General features: G+C 36.6%; 2 protein-coding genes across 5 annotated transcripts in view; both read right to left on the reverse strand.

Annotated features, from left to right (window-relative positions):
• Positions 1-21061, reverse strand: part of LOC140040729 (WD repeat, SAM and U-box domain-containing protein 1-like) — a 183710-nt gene that overhangs the window by 64183 nt on the left and 98466 nt on the right. For all 4 annotated transcript variants that reach the window (XM_072086879.1, XM_072086881.1, XM_072086878.1 and 1 more), the window contains exons 6-7: positions 5032-5065; positions 4727-4865 (exon numbers count right to left, since the gene is read on the reverse strand). In XM_072086879.1, the coding sequence (XP_071942980.1) occupies positions 4727-4865; positions 5032-5065 (173 nt within the window). The remainder of the gene's footprint in view (positions 1-4726; positions 4866-5031; positions 5066-21061) is intronic.
• LOC140040731 (uncharacterized) lies at positions 10107-12156 on the reverse strand. The gene is made up of 2 exons (XM_072086882.1): positions 10998-12156; positions 10107-10719 (listed from the first exon to the last, which is right to left on the reverse strand). Exons 1-2 carry the CDS (start codon positions 11383-11385, stop codon positions 10223-10225), a joined length of 885 nt encoding a protein of 294 aa, XP_071942983.1. The 5' UTR covers positions 11386-12156; the 3' UTR covers positions 10107-10222.

Consider the following 21061-nt stretch of genomic DNA (forward strand, 5'->3'; position numbering starts at 1 on the left):
GCAATTTCGGAAGGAAATTATCTCAGCAACAACATATTAACCTGTAGAAGAAATTTGAATATGTGAAATATTGATGCGCGTTCTTTTAAATGAACTATGACGCAAAAGACTAATATACAACTTTTTTTATTTAACTGGCCATATGATGACTTCACAACATTCGATTGGCAAAATGTTTACATGATTTCGTATCTACAATCCAATAGCTTCAAGAAAACGTTTTAATCATGATTATCAAATTTTATTCTTACGATTGATTAGATAAAAATCCTATATTTTACATTGCCGTGGCCATACGATGACGTCACAATGTCTAACTAGATTTGAACTCGTCACGATGACAATTAGGCTATCGCGCAACGCATCGTAACATGCACATGCTATTTATTAAGCTTAGTCTACAATAGGCTGCAGTACAACGATTGTAACAAACAGGTGGAATAGATCAAAATCGTTCAATAAGTGTCAACAGTTGATGGTATCTGCACTGTAAACGGTTTAGTTGACGGTTAGTTTTGATTTTACACCACGCATGTTTATTTGATTGTTTGAATATGATGACCTTTTCAAATTAAAAAAAAAGTTAATAAATCTAAAGAGGAATTGTTTTAGTAATAGAATATTGAAAATAGGAAGAAAATTGATAGCGTTTACGCGGTATGCGGTCTATTGAATGTGACAGAAGAGACAAAATTCCTATATTTTACGTTCGTGTGGACATACGATGACGTCACAACCGCCTAGAGGTAAAAATTCTGCATGAATTCATATCTACAATATATCTGCTTACATATTAATTAAAAAAAATTGGGGGTCACCAGCCATCCCGGAGAGCTATAATCCATTCAAAATAGGCATATTTTTACACAAATTTGCATAAAATTACCAAGTTTGACGTGCACGTGTGTCATTATTTTGCATTCATAATTCATCAAATATGAAAGAAAGATATCATAAAACTATAAAAAAAAATAATGAAGCGCAAAAACGGGCTTTCTAGGTTGCGCACGGGCTAACTGCGGAAATGCACGAGCGCAACGCAAATTTTTTTTTTAAATGTGAAATTCTTAAAATGTCCTGAAATGTGTAGAAAGTTGATTAGAAATTGATTTTGAGCATTTTAAACTTTCAAAGCGCACGTACGCGGAAAAAAACCAAGGTTCAAAATTTTGCTGATGATGCAGGAAGATGACCCTTGACATGAAGCATCCGTGTGTCCAAGTTTCATTTGAAAAAGGCTGTTAGTTTTGAATTTATAGTCAATTTAAGTATCTCAGAAAATTGCGCGCAGTTGCGCTACGCAAGCATATTTTCATTAAACCAAAGTTTGTTGCACAACTACATATATACGTGCATCTGCTACCGCCGTTTTTGAGATCTGCTGCGAACACAAAATGAGCAGAAAAAATGAAATTTTTGACAATAACAATAGAGAGTGAAAGCCTAACTAGATTTAAACTCGTCACTACGGACGAGTTAGGTTATCCGCAGTGCAAAAGCCATGTGCCACCATACGTTAGAATATGGCGCACAGAAAAACGATTATGCCATTGAAAAATTATACGGTATACACTATATAAATCGTGAAATCGCTAAACTCTTTGCTAAAGCGAAATCGCAAACAATACTGAAAAATCCACCCTCGTCCTGTCCACCAGAAAAGCTCATCGATCACTTTACCAACCATTTTAATCCACCACTACCTCGAGAGGACGAAACGTCTACTGAACTTACAACAGATATACCAGGGTTTGTTGAACCACATCAAGAAAAAATCTCTATGCAATATCCGTATGTTCCCTCTCAGCACCAATGATGCCACCTTTGTGACCAAACGTTTTCAGCAAATCACGAACGATCAATCAACGACAGGATATCTTCTTTTTGTCAATCTATCTGCAGCGTTTGATCATATTGCTAGATCCTGGCTCTGGACATCTAAACGCCTTCATTTATATACCACCAGAACTCGAAAACACTACCCTTATTGATATCCTTCAAAATTTGTACTCAAAAACTACAATAGATGTTGAAGGACGAAACGTACCAACAACCGCTGGTGTTCGTCAAGGAGGACACAAATCTCCTCCATTGTTTGATTTATATATTTATTTTGTAATGAGAATTTTCATGCATCACGCAACCAATTAAAGATTAGATTTCTTTCAATTCAAATATTGAATACCTACTACTCGCAACTATTAAACGTGGACCAACTGTTTGCACATCGCTCGATTGGGCAGGTTATGCCGATGATATCGTGTTATATCTATTTTCGTTTGCTTCACTCGAATAATAATAATACCACATTTATATAGCGCCCTTTTCATGAGTAATCATGCTCAAAGGCGCTTTACAAGGATTATTACCCAAGTATTTTTTGGGATCAAACACGTATGGAAACATACTCCCATAATGCAGCCGGTAACCAGCGCAAAGTTGTGTCTAGATCTAACTGGGTACCCATTTATACACCTGGGTGGAGAGAGGCAACGTAAGTAAAGTATCTTGCCTACGGATACAAGCAATGCGGCGAGAGTTGGATTCGAACCTAGGTCTGACGATCGGTAGTCCAACGTCCAACACACTGCGCCACACGCCTTGATTCCATTTTCAAACAATTCAAACTGAAAATAAATGCGACTAAAACAGAAACCATGACTACCAATCGTAAATTCACATATGGAGATGTTTATCCCAAGAGTATTATATCCCTTGATGGAAAACCTATCAAAAACACCAACAGGTTTCGCTATCTTGGCTCTCAAATCGTCCATGACCAGAATACCACAGGATACTGGGAATTCAATAGTCGCATCAAATCTGCCAAAAACAAATTTTCGTCAATGAAGAATGTTTTATTAAATCACAATATTCTTTCCCAAACTCGTTTGATTTTCCTACGAGCTTTTATTGTCCTATCAATAAAAAAAAACTAAATCTTAATGTTGATAAATGTAAAATGATGTACTTCTCGTTTCAAAAAGTACTTCTTGTCATTGATCCCATTGTAATTAACGCCCGACAACTGGAATGTGTCACTGAAGTGAATATCTTAGGTGTCTGGGTCCAAAGCAACCTTAAATGGAATAAAAATGTTACTGAAATCTAAAAAAGCAGCAGAAAACTTCATATGTAATGTCGTCTAAAAAAATTCAGTGTCCCCGTTGAAGATCTAGTAGCGGTATACTGGCTCCATTATAGATACCCTTGAATATGGGGCTCAAGTGTGGCATTCAGGTATAATAACGAACAGAGCAATGCTATTGAGAAAATACAGAAGAGAGCATTCCGAATCATTCTAGGCCATAAATATATAAATTATCCGCGTATATTCTGGTACAGCCGCTCCATGATCTCTTTGCTTTTCTTCCTTATATCTTTACTCTTTTTAAAAGTTTTACTAACGATTTTTATTTTATTTTATTATATTTATGTTTTTGCTTTATGTACACGACAACTAACGATCAAATAACAGTTTTTCACATCGCAACTTATACAACGTAATTTTGAAAACTACAACCATTTTTCTATATACATACAACGTACATTTCTAGTCTAACAAAAACATTTTTCTAAACTTTCTATTATTTAAAAGTCGAAGATAGCCAGGTCTCGGGGCCATTCTATTGTCGCCACAGATTGATATCTTCATCAGTACTTCTATGAATGGATGATTAGGTGGGAACACGAACGCTAGTTGATCATACCCAGTACCGTTTTGATCGTACGATTAATCGGGAAACCACCTCACGACGTTATACAGGCCTAGGTGCCGACATAGATCTCTAGTGGGAGTTAACCATCATAGTCATTCCTCACACTCAAAATCTTTCCTGTAACTAACAACCCATTCCTTTTTCTATACACCCTATACTACTAACTTATATCCTACCTTTATACCTATGTTATTTTCGCTCTACTACAATGTACGATACACTTATAATCTTACATGTATCACACAGTACACAACTTGACATCGCGCACATTGTATACGCTAGCATTTCATTCTAATAGTACGCTCACACACTTTATCGAACATACTTTTAAACCAAACCAAAACCATACAACGACAAGACATCCATCGATTCAGTTCAAAACCATTTTTAGGTAAATTTTGAATTAATTATTTTCTATCAATTCTACCATTTTCATATGAAGATATTGTGGAACCACGTCAGGTCAAGTTCAATATTGAATATCGAAACGTGGCAGGCTGAAGGCGCTTGACCTTTGACAAGATCGCCTAAATTTTTAGTTTTTAACTTTACAATACTTAGTCTTGTATATTCTGGTACAGCCGCTCCATGATCTCTTTGCTTTTCTTCCTTATATCTTTACTCTTTTTAAAAGTTTTACTAACGATTTTTATTTTATTTTATTATATTATATTTTTTTATTGTGTTATGTAAATCTCAAGCAATTCAGTTTCTTTTGTTATTTGTGGTTTTATTAAAATAAATGAAATACCCACAAACAATAAGTTTCAAGTTTCAATGTTTGATGAGTTTCAAGTCAGCAGAATTTTTAAAAATTCTATGAGAATTTGTTTAAGAAAAATCAACGTCTGCCTAGATAGGCCCACCTCTATCCTAATGTTAAATTATACACTGGGACTTTTCCCGGGGATATGCTTGTGTACGAAAGTGATCGTTAAGTCGGGGGTGGGATTACACCTGAGGTGGGATTATACCCGAGGTGGGATTATACCCGAGGAACTAATTACCTTGGTTGTGAAAAATGTTCCATATCCGAACAGTTCGATCATTTGAGCCACTTGCAAGATACATTCCATCAAGGGAGAAAGCTACGGAGGTGACATATCGAGAATGTCCATCTAATACACTTATTTTCTCACTTGTAAGCTGCAAAAAAGAAGTTAAGTATGGCTTTGTTGTGGAATTCTTGAATTCCTATCTGTGCCTTATTTTCAATTTTTATATTTTTTAATCATTTTTATTTTATAAGTATTGTTACTGTTGTAATACAAACTGTCAAATTAGATAGATCTTAACTAAAAAGTATACATACCGGATTCCAAAGGATAACTGTTTTATCAAATGATCTGAAAAATTTAAAAAATATAACTTACTGTAGTTGCACAAATGACTTAATTGAAAGAATTTCCTGTTTAGCACTAAGGTAGAAATTGTCGTAGTACATACCGTATATTTCGGTGTATAAGTCGCACCTGTGTATAAGACGCACCCCCTAACTGAGAGTAAAACATCGGTATTTTTTATATCGTCGATGTATAAGACGCACCTTATATTTCATCAAAACACTGTTTTTTTTAAATTGTAATCAATCTTATTGTAATAATATATTTTGTTATATCTACAACGGCGTCCTTTATTTAGGTTTTTTCTTACCTAGGCTCGGCCGCGCCCAACCTCAACAAGTTGTTTCTAACTTGTTATTCATGAGTTTCGCACCCGCAACATCGAGTGCATGACCGTGTGTGTAACACGCACGTGTGTGGGCTAGCCTCGCTCGATCATTTCGAGAGGGCGCACGTTTTCACGGACAATCATATTCGATTAGTATCTATGTATCCGAGAGTGTGTACGCTAGGTCCATGCTATAATCACCTGGAAAATATACTAGTCGAATACCGTACAACATGTGGCCGCCAAGAAGGGCTTGCGCTGGGGGGTCGGCGATCGTGCGTATAACTATAAATAAATACTATTCCAATCGTAAACGTTTACAAATGAAATTTTATCGGAGCGCCTAAAACAGCTCCATAATAAACAAATCTTTTCATCATATTTAGTATAACATCACGCTAAAATGCCTTGAAAACTAGGCAGAAGCAGGTTGCCGTTACGTTAGTACACTGTAGCTAGGCCTAGCCTAGCCAACGAGGTGACGATATGTACACTCTGTGTGGTGAGGCATTTACGTTCGGTGTATAAGACGCACCCTTAATTTAGAGGTCAAATTTGCGTGTCAAAAGTGCGACTTATACACCGAAATATACGGTATATATAATAATGATAACACCACATTTATATAGCACCATTTTCATGAGTACCGTATATTTCGGTGTAAAAGTCGCACCTGTGTATAAGACGCACCCCTACTGAGGGTAAAATATCGGTATTTTTTATATCGTCGATGTATAAGATGCACCTTATATATTTCATCAAAACAATGTTTTTTAAATTGTAATCAATATTATTGTAATAATATATTTTGTTATATCTACAACGGCGTCCTTTATTTAGGTTTTTTCTTACCTAGGCTCGGCCATGCCCAGCCTCAACAAGTTCTTTCTAACTTGTTATTCATGAGTTTTGCACCCGCAACAACATCGAGTGCATGACCCTGTGTGTAACGGTGACTACTTCTTCGCATGCAGCTAAAGTAAAATGACGTCACGTTAAAGTGGGTCGTCACAGAGTCTCATGCATATTAATGAAGCAAACTTACTGAGAGTGTTTTCCACCATACCACACACGCGACGCGAGATTTATCGAAACTCCCGAGCCCATCATCGACTGACGATCATGTTTTTGACAATTAAAATCAGTATGGCATATACAACAAAATATAATTGTTTTCACTGCTGAGGATAATAAATAATATATTGAATTTTAACGCCTAGATACTTCCAGTGCGAATACAAAATAATAATAATGTACAGTATATTAGTATGTATTTTCAAATGCTGCAAGACATGAGACCCGAAATAGGCTAGGCCTAGGTGGCAGCGCACGTGCATACTTAGCTAGAGCTAGGTTGGGTGGGAAGTGTAGCTAGTATGCTGGGTTAGTGTACATCTGCACGATGCCTCGCGGAACGATGAATGAGGATATGGAGGCCTGATAAGTGATAGTAGTGGGTACTACTCTAAACTGTATTTTACGTTAAGCCGCCAGTGAGGAGGTACTAGTATCATAGAAAGTCTTTCTAGCCTAGGCCTAGCTAGGCATCTAAGCCAAATGGGTCAAATAAAAAACTATATTTAATCTGCTTCTTTGTTATCAGGAACAATATCGGAATTATTGAAAACATTTTGTAAAATCATCATCGCGCAATCAAGAAGCAGAGAGAAAACATTTCTTTTGCATATGCATGAGACTCTGTGACGACACGCTTTAACGTGACGTCATTTTACTTTAGCTGCATGTGAAGAAGAAGTCACCGTGTGTAACACGATGTACGTGTGTGGGCTAGCCTCGCTCGATCATTTCGAGACATTTCGAGAGGGCGCACGCTTTCACGGACAATCGTATTCGATTAGTATCTATGTATCCGAGAAGTGTGTACGCTAGGTCCATGCTATAATCACCTGGAGAATATACTAGTCGAATACCGTACACCATGTGGCTGGCCGCCCAAGAAGGGCTTGCGCCAGGGGTACGGCGGTCGGCGATCGTGCGTATAACTATAAATAAATACTATTCCAATCGATCGTACGTAAACGTTTACAAATGAAATTTATCGGAGCACCTAAAACCGCTCCATAGTGAACAAATCTTTTCATCATATTAGTATAACATCATGCTAAAATGCCTTGAAAACTAGGCAGAAGCAGGTTGCCGTTACGTTAGTATACTGTAGCTAGGCCTAGCCTACTCAGGCCTAGCAAACGAGGTGACGATAGGCCAATATGTACAATCTATGTGGTGAGGCATTTATGTTCGGTGTATAAAGCCGATTTTCCACTAGGCGAATTTGTTCGCACGAATAATATATTTTCGCGGCGAAAAAATTCGCGCTACCTTTTACTTATTTTCCACGCGAGAGCGAATGACTTTGCGATTTTGACTGTAGGCCTATGGTGATTAACATTACACGATGCCGGCTGTTAATTTAAGAAACCTTCTTTTAATCAAAATTAAGTTGTTAAGGCTTTTATTAATTCGAAGACAGAAACAACGAAGAATAAAATACAGAAAGAGGTTTTGGGTTAGACCGATTTACAGTGAAAGAGAACAAAAAGGAGAATACCACCTGTTAGTTAAAGAATTGAAGCTGTATGACGCAGAGTACTTTTTTAGATGCTTTCGAATGTCACCAACAACGTTTGAGGAACTTTTGAGTTTGATTGCACCATTTATAACGAAACAAGATACTAAATTAAGGAAATCCATCGGTCCCAGTGAGAGATTAAGTGTTTGCTTAAGATACTTAGTAACAGGCGATGCACAAGTCACAATTGCTGCAAGCTACCGTATGAGCCCATCGGTAGTTGGAAGAACAATTGATGAGACGTGTGGTGCTATATGGACAGTCCTAAAAGAGAAAGGCTTCATCAAACATCCATCAACAGAGGAAGAGTGGAAAGGTATTTCTAATGAATTTTTCGAGTCATGGAATTTTCCCAACTGTGTTGGGTCTATAGACGGGAAGCATGTAGTGATGCAAGCACCTAATAATTCAGGCTCATCATATTTTAATTACAAGAAAACCTTTAGTATTGTACTTATGGCGGTTTGTGATGCGAACTATAAATTTACTTTAGTAGACATTGGAGACAGTGGACGTCAGAGTGATGGTAGTGTATATGGATGTAGTTATTTGGGACATGCTATAGAGAATAACTTGCTCAACATTCCAGCTCGAGAGATGCTCCCAAATTCAGACAAAACATTGCCCTATGTGTTTGTTGGAGACGATGCTTTTGGATTAAAGAAGCATATGATGAAACCCTATCCTTCTTCACATTTAGAAACTGATCAACGAGTGTTTAACTATAGGCTGTCGAGAGCACGAAGAGTCATCGAAAACACCTTTGGTATAGCTGCAAGCAGATTTCGCATTCTGAGGAGGCCAATTATTGCCAAAGTACGGAAGGTTGTGCTCATAACGCAGTCTATTGTCGTTCTTCACAATTTCCTAATGAAACAAAATGCATCAAATGGTAATAAATATTGCCCATTACAATTTGTTGACAATGATGGGCCAACAGGGGTAACGCCAGGTGAATGGAGGCAAGATACCGATATTAATGTGCATGGTGGTCTACAATCGATACGTCGGATAGGTTCGAACAACTATTCCAAGGATGCTGCTGCCGTCAGAAATGATTATAAAGATTATTAGTCGCGTGGAAGCGACTCTATAGTTCACTATGTCGGTCGGTCGGTCTGTCTGTCGGTCTGTCTGTCTGTCTGTCTGTCCGGTATCACTATGCGTTTTATCGCTTTATGACCTTATCTTGATATCAGTTTACTCTAGCTAAGTCAATTTTTCACAGAATATTCCTTATGCCCAGGAATCGATGTGGTTATGTTTTCACGGTGCGCAATAAAAAATTACGCGGTCTACGCACGATTTAACGAAATCACGTTTGTAATCATTATCTTAACAACCATGAATCACAATTAAATAAAATTTGGTACTCATAAATTTCAGGGCATAAATCATCATATGGCAATACAATTACGTGCGTAGCGCATGTAACGCATGCGTACGCGCGCTTAAAATTTTAAAAATTTATTTTCGATGAAATAAGAGTACGTTTCAGGCAATTTTAAGCGTTTACAAAATTGCCATGAGTGCGCAGATTTTTGCGCGCGCACTGCGCGTTAAATGTTATTGCGCACTCTTTTTGCCCGATTTCTGTTTTCTTGACTTACTTTTCAACTCGAAATTACGTTATACGAGCACGTCAAAAGTGACAGGCTACGCACGTGTAAATTAAAAAAATATAAATGTTTTTAAACATTTCAACATTTTTAAACATGTTCAGTAATTTCGGTCAGTATAGTTCACTATGTCGGTCGGTCCGTCTGTCTGTCGGTCTGTCTGTCTGTCTGTCGGTCTGTTTGTCGGTCCGGTATCACTATGCATTGTAGCACGCGACTTTATGGCTGTTGGCCTTGTTTTTACAATGAAGGCGCTGTACAATGGCAATGGGGATTAGTTAACCGAACTTAAAGAAATACAGTCGGTTTACAGTATAACGAAATTTAAATATAAGTAAATGAAAATATTCAATGTAAAGGAAATCAATACTGTTACATCAATCCGATTTAATTAAAATGTAAATAACGGTTTTTGTAGACGTATACAGTATAATACTTATTTGCACTATATAAATAACACTAAACAAATAATTATTTGTTTTAATTACAGTATACTATCCGATCCGATTCAATTGAAATGTAAATAACAGTTTTCGTATACAGTATATAATTATTTGCAAAGACGCATTAAATGTTATTAGTAAATGGTAACATTAACAGTTCTTATGTTAAATATGTCTGTTTTACTCCTCGAATTCTATATCAAAAAGCAATTGGCTTATTTTAACCATAGCGAGTCGTTGTCTTCGGCAGTCAAATGCTGAAACAATTGGGATAAGGCTCCTGAAATATAGAGCGACTTCATCTTCCTGTTGATTCGAACCCGATATCAAAGAATTAATGGCTTCCGATGTCGTTTCCAGTTGGTTTATTATCATTGTATCAAGTTCGTCATGTTGCTTTTTCCGTTTTATCGGTACTTGTGGTATCGTCGACACACAGGGATCAATATTCTCTTCATTAGAAGCATGTCTGGTAGTAGTACCACTACTTGTAGCTTGACAGTTGCTGACAGTTGGCTTGTTGGCTGTTTTTTCATGCAGAAATCTCATCTGTTCAAAATACTTGCATTGCGGTAAAGACGTAGCGGCTGCCCCAGACCGTATCATTGAATTTCTCTTGTTTAGGCACTTCTTTAGTGTGTCTTTCAAGTTTTTGAGTTGTCGCTGAAGGAATTCAACTAAAAAAATATAACAAATTATACCGAATTAATACTTTAACTTTAATTTTTGTAGGCCTACACGCGAGTAAATTTATCCAAAATTGAAAATGGAATGTTCGAATAGGCCTGCCTGCGAGTAGGCTTGCTAGATAGAGGAGCCTAGGCCTAGCTAGTAGATTAGACCTAGGCCTAGCATAGCTAGCCTAGCAAGTTGTAGGCCTAGTCTAACCTAGTCCTAGTAGCCTAGTGTAGGCTCTACGCCTAGCTAGGCTTACTTAGAGTTTAATTGTTTTTACCTTCTCTATTGAAAATTTCTCCTATTGTTTTCCAGGCGTTAACTTTAATTGCACGGTTTTTATACTGTTCAGAGTTAACATCCCACAGACATTTGTGTTTTCTGACTTCTTCTATGAAGAGTTCTTTGTTAAACAGACCTAGGCTTAGGCCTAAGCTTTCCTCCTCTGCTGGTGGTGGACTGCATGCCTCCTGTGGCTGGGGTCCTGTCCCGACGACTACGACGCCTGCTTCTGTTGCTCCAGTGCCGGTAGGTCTAGGCCTAGTCTGCTGCTCATCACACTCATAATAGCCTTGGCCTATTAGTATTTGGCCTAGGCTTAATTCTGTCTCTTCTAGATCTTTCACAGCACCATCTTCAATTGTCATGAGAATTTCGCTACACTCCATATTAATATGACTCAAAAAATAGCCCTATCACTTTAATCGGATCGGATAGTATACTGTAATAAAAAAAAAGCGCGAGGTCGTATGAACAATTTGAGAAATCCGCCGGGGGGGCCGCCAGACCAAAGATACTGTAATGATTTTGGGGGAAGATAAAAAACATAGAGGGCAGCAGAGGAGCAGGGAGTGGAAGAAAAGATGAGCTGGGAGTTAAAAAAGGAGAGGAAGGAGAGAGCAGACGTATAATTTAGAGCAGAGATATTAGAGAGATTAAAAAGAAAACAAGTGTCCATGAGGAAACTAACGTTGAGTAATAAAAGAGAGAATTACAGAAACAGTAAGTAGTAAGTGTATTATTTCGTGATTTCTTGTTACAAAATTAACAGTGAGAAAGTGACAGGTTAGCCCGAGGCTACGCTCACTGTTTTGTATTGGAGGTTACACCATTGTGTTGGTGTACGTTGCTGTGGAGGTTACACCATTGTGTTGGTGTACGTTGCTGTGGAGGTTACACCTTAGTTGGTGGTTACGTACAGTTGGAGGTTACACCATTGTGTTGGTGTACGTTGCTGTGGAGGTTACACCTTAGTTGGTGGTTACGTGCAGTTGGAGGTTACACCATTGTGTTGGTGTACGTTGCTGTGGAGGTTGCACCATTGTGTTGGTGGTTACGTGCTGTGGAGGTTACACCTTAGTTGGTGGTTACGTGCAGTTGGAGGTTACACCTTAGTTGGTGGTTACGTGCAGTTGGAGGTTACACCTTAGTTGGTGGTTACGTGCAGTTGGAGGTTACACCTTAGTTGGTGGTTACGTGCAGTTGGAGGTTACACCTTAGTTGGTGGTTACGTGCAGTTGGAGGTTACACCTTGGTTGGTGGTTACGTGCAGTTGGAGGTTACACCTTAGTTGGTGGTTACGTGCAGTTGGAGGTTACACCACAGTTGGTGGTTACGTGCAGTTGGAGGTTACACTGCAGTTGGAGGTTACACCTTAGTTGGTGGTTACGTGCAGTTGGAGGTTACACCATAGTTGGTGGTTACGTGCAGTTGGAGGTTACACCATTGTGTTGGTGTACGTTGCTGTGGAGGTTACACCATTGTGTTGGTGGTTACGTGCAGTTGGAGGTTACACCATTGTGTTGGTGTGCGTTGTTGTGGAGGTTACGTGCGGGCGGTGGTTACGCTACTATTTCCAGTCCGGCGTAATAACAGAACTAATCAGATTAATTATTATAATCACTTGTACCAATAAATTAGAAATCAGAGAAGAATAAAGGAGGTTACTCCAAAGATTGTAATTGATTTGTGTGTTTAGTTCATTCGTGGTACCGCAGACCTTTCCCCAAAAAGGGAACGAACCCGAGGACGGATTTTCGTTACAATACTATAGCGCCACGAAGTGGCGCAAGATATAGGGAAGTCCTATCTCTTATACACTGCGCATGAGTGAAATTCCATGGGCAGCCATTCCGGCAAGCAAGTTACGCGATCACATACCCCGGAAGTGTATAATAAACCATTGAACCACATCCACGTGTGACGTGTTATTGTTTGTTCGGGAAGTTTTCTCGTGTTGTATTGGGTAAATTGTAGTGGTAAGTTTTTATAATATATATTTTTTTGTTAGTAAACATTAACAAAATTATTAAATTGTTGTTTAAATTTAGTTCAGGCAGGCGTTTCTGCGCAATCCGATCTAGGGCCTAGATAGTAGTAGGCCTAGGCATATTTAATGCCTATACTACTAGGCCTAGTTTAGTTAGTATGATTAATAAAAAAAAGTCTGGGAGGATGAATGATATTGATTGGCGTCTTGATAGATGGATCAAACAAGGCTTGGATGGATGGAAGAAAAGCTGTTCGGGAATTAGGAGTTTTTAATAAAAATGTACAAGACAATATAGCGTTTTATTAATAATAACATTAACAGAAATAATTAAATGTAATGAAATAAAAAATCGTGAGGATGTTATTGTTTGTTTTTTTTTATTTAATAAATTTAAATTATAAATTTGATCCTCATATTTATTTTGTTCTTCATCTTTATTTGAAAAATATTTAGTTAATTAATGTAAACATTTTTGAATACTTACAATATTAATAAATAGTAGGCTATTGACTTTTGTTTTGAATTTAAAAATGTATAGTATTTTAAAATACTATAATAACATAAGTAATCAAATGATTATGTAAGAGTTCGAAAAGTGACCAAATAATTTAATGATATATTTTTCCCTATTTCAGAAAGATGTCTGTCATCATACTGTAAAATTGAGAAGATAGATGATTGAGTGCAAAGTGGTATTTTACACAAGAATTAAATACAAAGGCCAATAGTAATAATAGTAATAATAGTTTATATTTTTTATTCTTGAAAAGGAGCAGTATCCTATGGGATTACAAATAAACTCACTATTTTCACACACCTCATACTTTAAAGTGAAAGGAAATAACCAGAATTCAGTTATTATCAGTACTGTTGTTTAGGCCTATTGGCTTCTTTTGTAATACAAGAAATCAAAATAATAGAATTTTCCTTGTATTTAAGAAGGCTTAAAACCATACATTCGTAATTTATTTATTGAGTGTATTTAATTATTCCATCATTATTTATTAATATTGTATAAAGTGAGATTTTTCAGTATTTTTATTGCATTTTAATCCTGTCTGTAATATTGAAAGTTGAGCTAATAAAAGTGGGTTGAAAAGAACAAATTATGATTATGAATTTTTAAAATTAATATTTAATACTTTTACTTTTTTGAAATTAAAAAAATGTAACAATTGTTTTTGTATCTAGTACAGTATACTACAGTTGTGGCAGATCGTAGTAAAATTCCCCTTGCAATGAAATAACTTTGTATTTGTAGGCCTGAAGCACACAAAATAGAAAGAGAGGGTCCGAACAGGGGAAAGAACATCCCCCTGCCTATCAATTTAAAAAAAAAAAAATTAAAAAGACAGTTTTGGACAATATATTTGGCAATTATTACAATTCATCTCCAAAAAATGCTTCTCTCGCACATAAACTAAGCCATCATCCCAGCCTAGGCCAAACGCGGCCGACCTTGGGCGTGAAGTGCGTAGCATCGCGCTGCGCCCCGCGACACTATTTATAACTATGCCTCAACGGACTGCCTACAAAACTCGTCCTCCATACAGTCAGTGTTTATTCTGTAGCCGTTTGAGGTTGGACAGTGATATACGCATATGTAATTGTAATATCAAATGGAGTAAATTTATATAATCGAATTTTATATAGATGTTCTTTCATTTTGACGCGAAAGATAAAATAAAGTCGTACTATTTATCGCGTAGATGTAAATCCTATTTGTTTACATTGATTTGGTGGCGTGCCGCATTGCCTACTGGGTAATCCGCTTGCCGGAATGGCTGCCCATGGAATTATCATTTTTCGAGCGTCAGTTCCATATCTTGCGCCACGTGGCGCTATACGATCTTTGCGCCAGACGATTTGTTGACAACTCATTTCTCGAACAGCTCTGTGATTGGTTGAGAAGTTTTCGCTTCGCAAAAAGTAGAAACAATTCGAACTAGTAAATTTCGCTGAAGCGAAAAATCAAAGGAACTAGAATTCGTCGAAGAAGGGAGTATGACAGACAGAAACTCGAATACGCATGCGCATAGCATGACGCTTTCGATTCGCGCGAACAAATTCGCCTAGTGGAAAATAGGCTTAAGACGCACACTTAATTTAGAGGTCAAATTTTCGTGTCAAAAGTGCGACTTATACACCGAAATATACGGGTAATCATTTTCAAAGGCACTTATTACACCGGTAATTTTTTGGATCAAACTTGAATGGAAACATACTCCCATAAAGCAGCTAGTAATCAGCGCAAAGCTGTGTCTTGATCTTTAAACCGGGTACCCATTTTATACACCTGGGTTGGGAGTCGTTATATCATGTTACATCCAGGGACCAAAATGCGTTTATTTTTCAGGTGAAAATAGGCAATTCATTTGCAACTCTTAGAAATATACAGACACATATTGCTCGATGTTGTACACTCATATTTGATGTTTATTGACCCAGTGGCAGATCTAGGGGGGGGGGGGGCGCGTAAAGGCTGGCCACGAAATTTGTTGAAACATAGATACTTACACACTGTTTATAGGCAAGAGCAACTGTTACATAATTTAATTTTAATTAAATCTATCCGAAATAATGGAGGTCTACGGATGTTTTTCGATGAACTAAAAATAAATTTGATCGAAAAACACTTGAAACGTCATGAACATTTAGTAATGCGGTACTCTGAAAATGCCTCGATAGTGCATGCGTTAGTATACAGTACCATACTGTGTTTTGGTGGTCTGTAACCTCAGATATACCCTACAGCCGGGTGAATAACTCTATGTAATTTAGTATACAATGATTGAAGTAAACGCCGTGTCCATAACACAAATCAATAAAACGCCAAATACGCCACACACTTTTTTCGGCCGTGTACATACAAGACATTTCATGTTTATTTTATGCCTATGAAATAATAAAATAACACCATATTTCTAGTTTATTATTTTATAAAAAACCTTCATACACAAGAAAAAAATTCAGGATATTACACTCCACTCTGTACAGGGGTGTAAATATACCACGCTAACTCTTGCACAAAGGGACCAGGGCGGTAATTAACTGAAATGGAAAATGAAGTTGTCAACATTTACACGGCGAGGATCAAGCTAGAAAACGTGACGCTGGTAGTAGGAGTGCGTCTGTTGTGAAAATAACTTGTGGGTATTTCCCGAAGATTTTAAATCATGTTTTCTTTTTCAACTCTTGAATTCATAAATATTAATTAAACTTATAGCTCTTTCACTATGTAGGCCTATTTACACAACTATAATGCTAACCCTAGTTCTAGGCTACTCTTCTTAATTAAAAGAGTCAGGTGTGTCGAATCCACGTCTAGCGATGGTCGCGGGTTGGTTGCATCTTTTTTTTTTTTTTTGGAGAATTAAGTGGGGTGACTAACCACCCTATTCATCCCCCTAGATTCGTGACTGTGACCCTTATTGTTAATGTACTTATCAGTTTCAAATTAATATTGACATACTATACTATACATACTATACTATACTATACATACTATACTAGGCTTACTGTAGTTTGTGACTTTGTTTTACTCCACCCCCCCCCCCCCCCTGAAAATCTGATCTGATCTGATCAAATGTGCAAAACAACCACAAATGATGAAATAAAGATCACCCACAAATGTGGAGTTATTTCATTAATATTCCTAAATCTAGATAATATCTCCTACTGTTTTAATACTTGAATTCAATCAAGATTGACAGAATATTAATTTTTTGTTACAATGTTATGCATGATATACATATTCTCCCATAACCTCTGAGTTTTGATTTCATATACTAGAGGAAGTGTAGACGATGGTTCTCGAAATGATAATGTTCTCCTTGTACGTTTTCTGTCGGTTACCATTATTGAAAATGCTTGACATTCGTAAAACTAAACTACTTTGTTTCACAGTGTTTTATTAGATGATTTATAACATTTTAAAGTATTGTGTTTATTGTTTGGTAGGGCCCTTTGAGGAGGCGGAGTTCATTTGAGGGAGGTGCTTATTCGAGGGATATATGTTAATTTTTTTAGTTTTAATAATATGGTAATCAAATGAAATCCTCTAATAGATATGAAAAGTGGTAAAAAAGAATAACAAATGCTTGGTAAATTGTAGATAACAGTGCAATGAATTCTACTACAAATAGTATAATTGTGTTATTATAAATGTGGATGGACGTTTATTAGATAGTTGGGTTGGGTTGGGGGGGAGGGGGGGGGATTATTATTCAAAGTGATGTTTTATTGGAGAGGCATTTATTCAAGTAAATACCATCCTAATAATTATTAATACATTATTTAATTTAAACATCTTTTGAAACTAACTGCTGTGACAGAGTGGGCCCAAGAAAGAAGATATTATGGCTTGCAGCATGGGCAGACATCACGGTCCTAACGGGACACAGGGAGATAGCCTACAGTTATTCCTGCCAGCTTACTCAATAAAACTCAGTTATCGGGATTTCACTCGATTTTAAACAAAATGTCTTATCATCAAATCTCCCTATGTAATTTTATAATACTATTCCCCACAATATATTCCGATTCTTTATGGCGTATATTTAATTTGATCTTTATTAATTTGCAGTATAATTTTTATTTTTAACTACTGTACCTTCACACACTCGCGGTCCGTTTTTAAAATAAACAAAAAACTGAAATGGCTATGACTAATGGCCAACTTAAGCTCCAGTCCTACTATTTGATTTTTTTTTTGTCTTCCAAAGGGACACTGTATTGATTGATGGAAAGTGCCTGTTTCCAGTAGCCTTTAGGGTCAAATCTATTATTTGAACTGCTCCCTTGTGTATAAAACCAGGTTGTTGCAAGGTGAACTTATCGTAAACCCGGAAATTACTTTGACCGCGAAGAATTGAAATTGAGTTGAAAATCTACTGTTGAAATCATACATTTTGTTATCTGAGATAGATAAGGTAGGTATCCAAGGCGGAGATTTATACCGAAGTTTTTGCATTGTGCTTGCCTATGTCAGAATTAACCATAATTTATATATAGATACATTGAGGGTTTTTGCATAAATATTATTATACTGTATACAGGCATATTTTTATAGAATTCATTAACATATTTGAGTGCATGCTTCTCTAAGTTTGCTTCTTTCATACTTAATGTACTGTATATTAGATTTGGGATTAATTTCCACTTTACTGGGCCCAGGCTTAGTAAACGTTTTACCAAACCTAACTTTAAAGATTCAATCATAGAGTTAAGGTCAATCATGTTAACCCCACCCTTTCCAATGTTTTGTTTATTTCTTTTAATTTTTCTTTTTTTTTTCTTTATAACCACTTCATAAATAGTTGTATACAATTTATAGTGTTTATTGCCCAAAAATGAATAGTGTAGCCATAATAAATGCAACTGTGTTATGACAAATCATTTTAAGTCAACGTAACATTTTAACATAACATTTTAAGAGTCATATTCATTATTGGTTATCCGCACTTGGAGCACCACCCCTTGTTATTTATTGTCAGGATATTATTCTTCTTTCTTTCCAAAAATTTTGTTCGCAGCGTATCTCTAATTCTTGTTAACATAAGATTGTATAACTTTGTCAGAAGATTGACCTCTAACTGTAGATGTGCAAGAAACTTTGTTATATGACTTTAGAGTTGCACAGCTTAAGTTATTTTATGAAATTTTTTGGTTGCTCATAAATTCTGAGCAAAAATTATTTTTCAATGAAACTTTATGAAAGTGTATTTCATAATATGGAGCAACTTTTAACATGATAAAAAAGGCGTGCTACGCAAAAAATTATGCAAGTACGCGTATTTGAAATTTCAAATTTTGAAATCTACCCAGTATAAATATAAATTTCAATCAAATGCGCAAAATTAATTTCTAATCAATTTTGCGTACATTTCAGGTAAATTTGAGCATTTCAAAATTGTTTGCGTTTGGCGCACGCACTTGTGCGAACAGCTCGTACAAAGTGTAGAAAAATAGTTTTTGCAATTGATTTTTGTTTTTCATACCGTCTGTAGTATATTTCATTCATTTTGATGAACTTTATTGCAAAATTACAATGAACGTGCACGTTAAACTTTAATAATCGTGTGCTGTATTAGCTGTGAGATACACGGGCAAGGAGCTGCACGAACTACGTAATAACAACACATGTTGTGAGGCGGCCATTTTTTAAATTCCGTACGAGTTGTCCAGACAAAACCTCTCGTCTTATTTATATAGGAAAAAGAATCGGAAGAGAGGGAAAAAGGTGGTATTAAACAACGCTTACGCCGTAGATTAAATAGACTTCCATTGCCCTCAATTCTTCTCACGAATTTAAGGTCAGTAAAAAATAAAACTGATGAACTAAGTGCTCTTGTTAAATTAGGTCGTACCTACCGTGACGTTAACCTTATTTGCATCACCGAAACGTGGCTCAATGAGCAAGTACCTGATAGCAGTGTAAAGATAAATGGTTTCTTGTGTGTTCGCGGAGGAAATACACTTGATTGTTGCTATTGTAATATACCGCAGGCTTATAAATCGTTCAAGTTATCTGGAATCGGTGCGTCGGATCACCAAGTTATACAGCTATTGCCAAGTTATAAACAAAAATTGAAGTCAAGTAAGGTGGACACCAAATCGATTAAATTATGGTACCCCGAACACCTTGAAAACCTTAAGGGCTGCCTAGAGGCTACAGAATGGAGTGTCCTGATTAAAAACACTAGTGATATCCATGAACTAACTGAAACTGTGTCGTCATATATCTCTTTTTGTGAGGAATTAACCATCCCTCGTAAGCAGGTGAAATTGTACCCAAATGACAAGCCCTGGTTAGATCATAATGTTAAGGTGGCCTTAAAAGCCAAATCACTTGCATTTAAGAATAATGACCATGCTGGCCTTAAGTTAGCTAAATCAAACTTGAAATATTGTATAAAAAAAGCTAAACAGAAATTCAAGGAAAAAATTGAGAAAAATTTCGCAGAGAATAAATCCAAGGAGACTTGGAATGATGTTAAATCACTAACTGGGTGTAAAAATAAAACTTCCTTTAAAATGCTCACAGGTTTCAATGATGAAAAATTGGCACGATCGTTAAATGAATTTTATTGTAGATTTGACACTGATAATTTTGAGGAAGTGACCCTCACTTTTTGTAATAATAAATAAAATAATTTGATCGTACTTTGGAATCGAATAAGCCTAAAGGCGGTGGAATATGTTGTTACATAAATGATAGATGGTGCTCAAATATTACAGTTATTGACAAAGTCTGCACTGCAGATTACGAATTGCTGTCACTGACACTTAGGCCTTTTTATTTGCCAAGAGAATTTGGTTGCATTAAAGTTATTGTTGTTTATGTGCCAGGATGCATTTCAATTGCTGCGGATGCTATAGCTGAGCACACACATAGACTCCAAGCTCGCTCTCCTGAGAGCCCTGTCCTAATTCTAGGAGATCTGAATCAGTGTAAACTTAACTGTGTCTTACCTAATTTTAAACAGTATGTCTCATGTGCGACAAGAGGAGGAAATACACTTGATTGTTGCTATTGTAATATACCGCGGGCTTATAAATCGTTCAAGTTATCTGGAATCGGTGCGTCGGATCACCAAGTTATACAGCTATTGCCAAGTTATAAACAAAAATTGAAGTCAAGTCAGGTGGACACCAAATCGATTAAATTATGGTACCCCGAACATCTTGAAAAGCTTAAGGGCTGCCTAGAGGCTACAGAATGGAGTGTCCTGATTAAAAACACTAGTGATATCCATGAACTAACTGAAACTGTGTCGTCATATATCTCTTTTTGTGAGGAATTAACCATCCCTCGTAAGCAGGTGAAATTGTACCCAAATGACAAGCCCTGGTTAGATCATAATGTTAAGGTGGCCTTAAAAGCCAAATCACTTGCATTTAAGAATAATGACCATGCTGGCCTTAAGTTAGCTAAATCAAACTTGAAATATTGTATAAAAAAAGCTAAACAGAAATTCAAGCAAAAAATTGAGAAAAATTTCGCAGAGAATAAATCCAAGGAGACTTGGAATGATGTTAAATCACTAACTGGGTGTAAAAATAAAACTTCC

Source organism: Antedon mediterranea, chromosome 2 (genome assembly GCF_964355755.1).
Source record: "Antedon mediterranea chromosome 2, ecAntMedi1.1, whole genome shotgun sequence".
NCBI lineage: Eukaryota > Metazoa > Echinodermata > Crinoidea > Comatulida > Antedonidae > Antedon > Antedon mediterranea.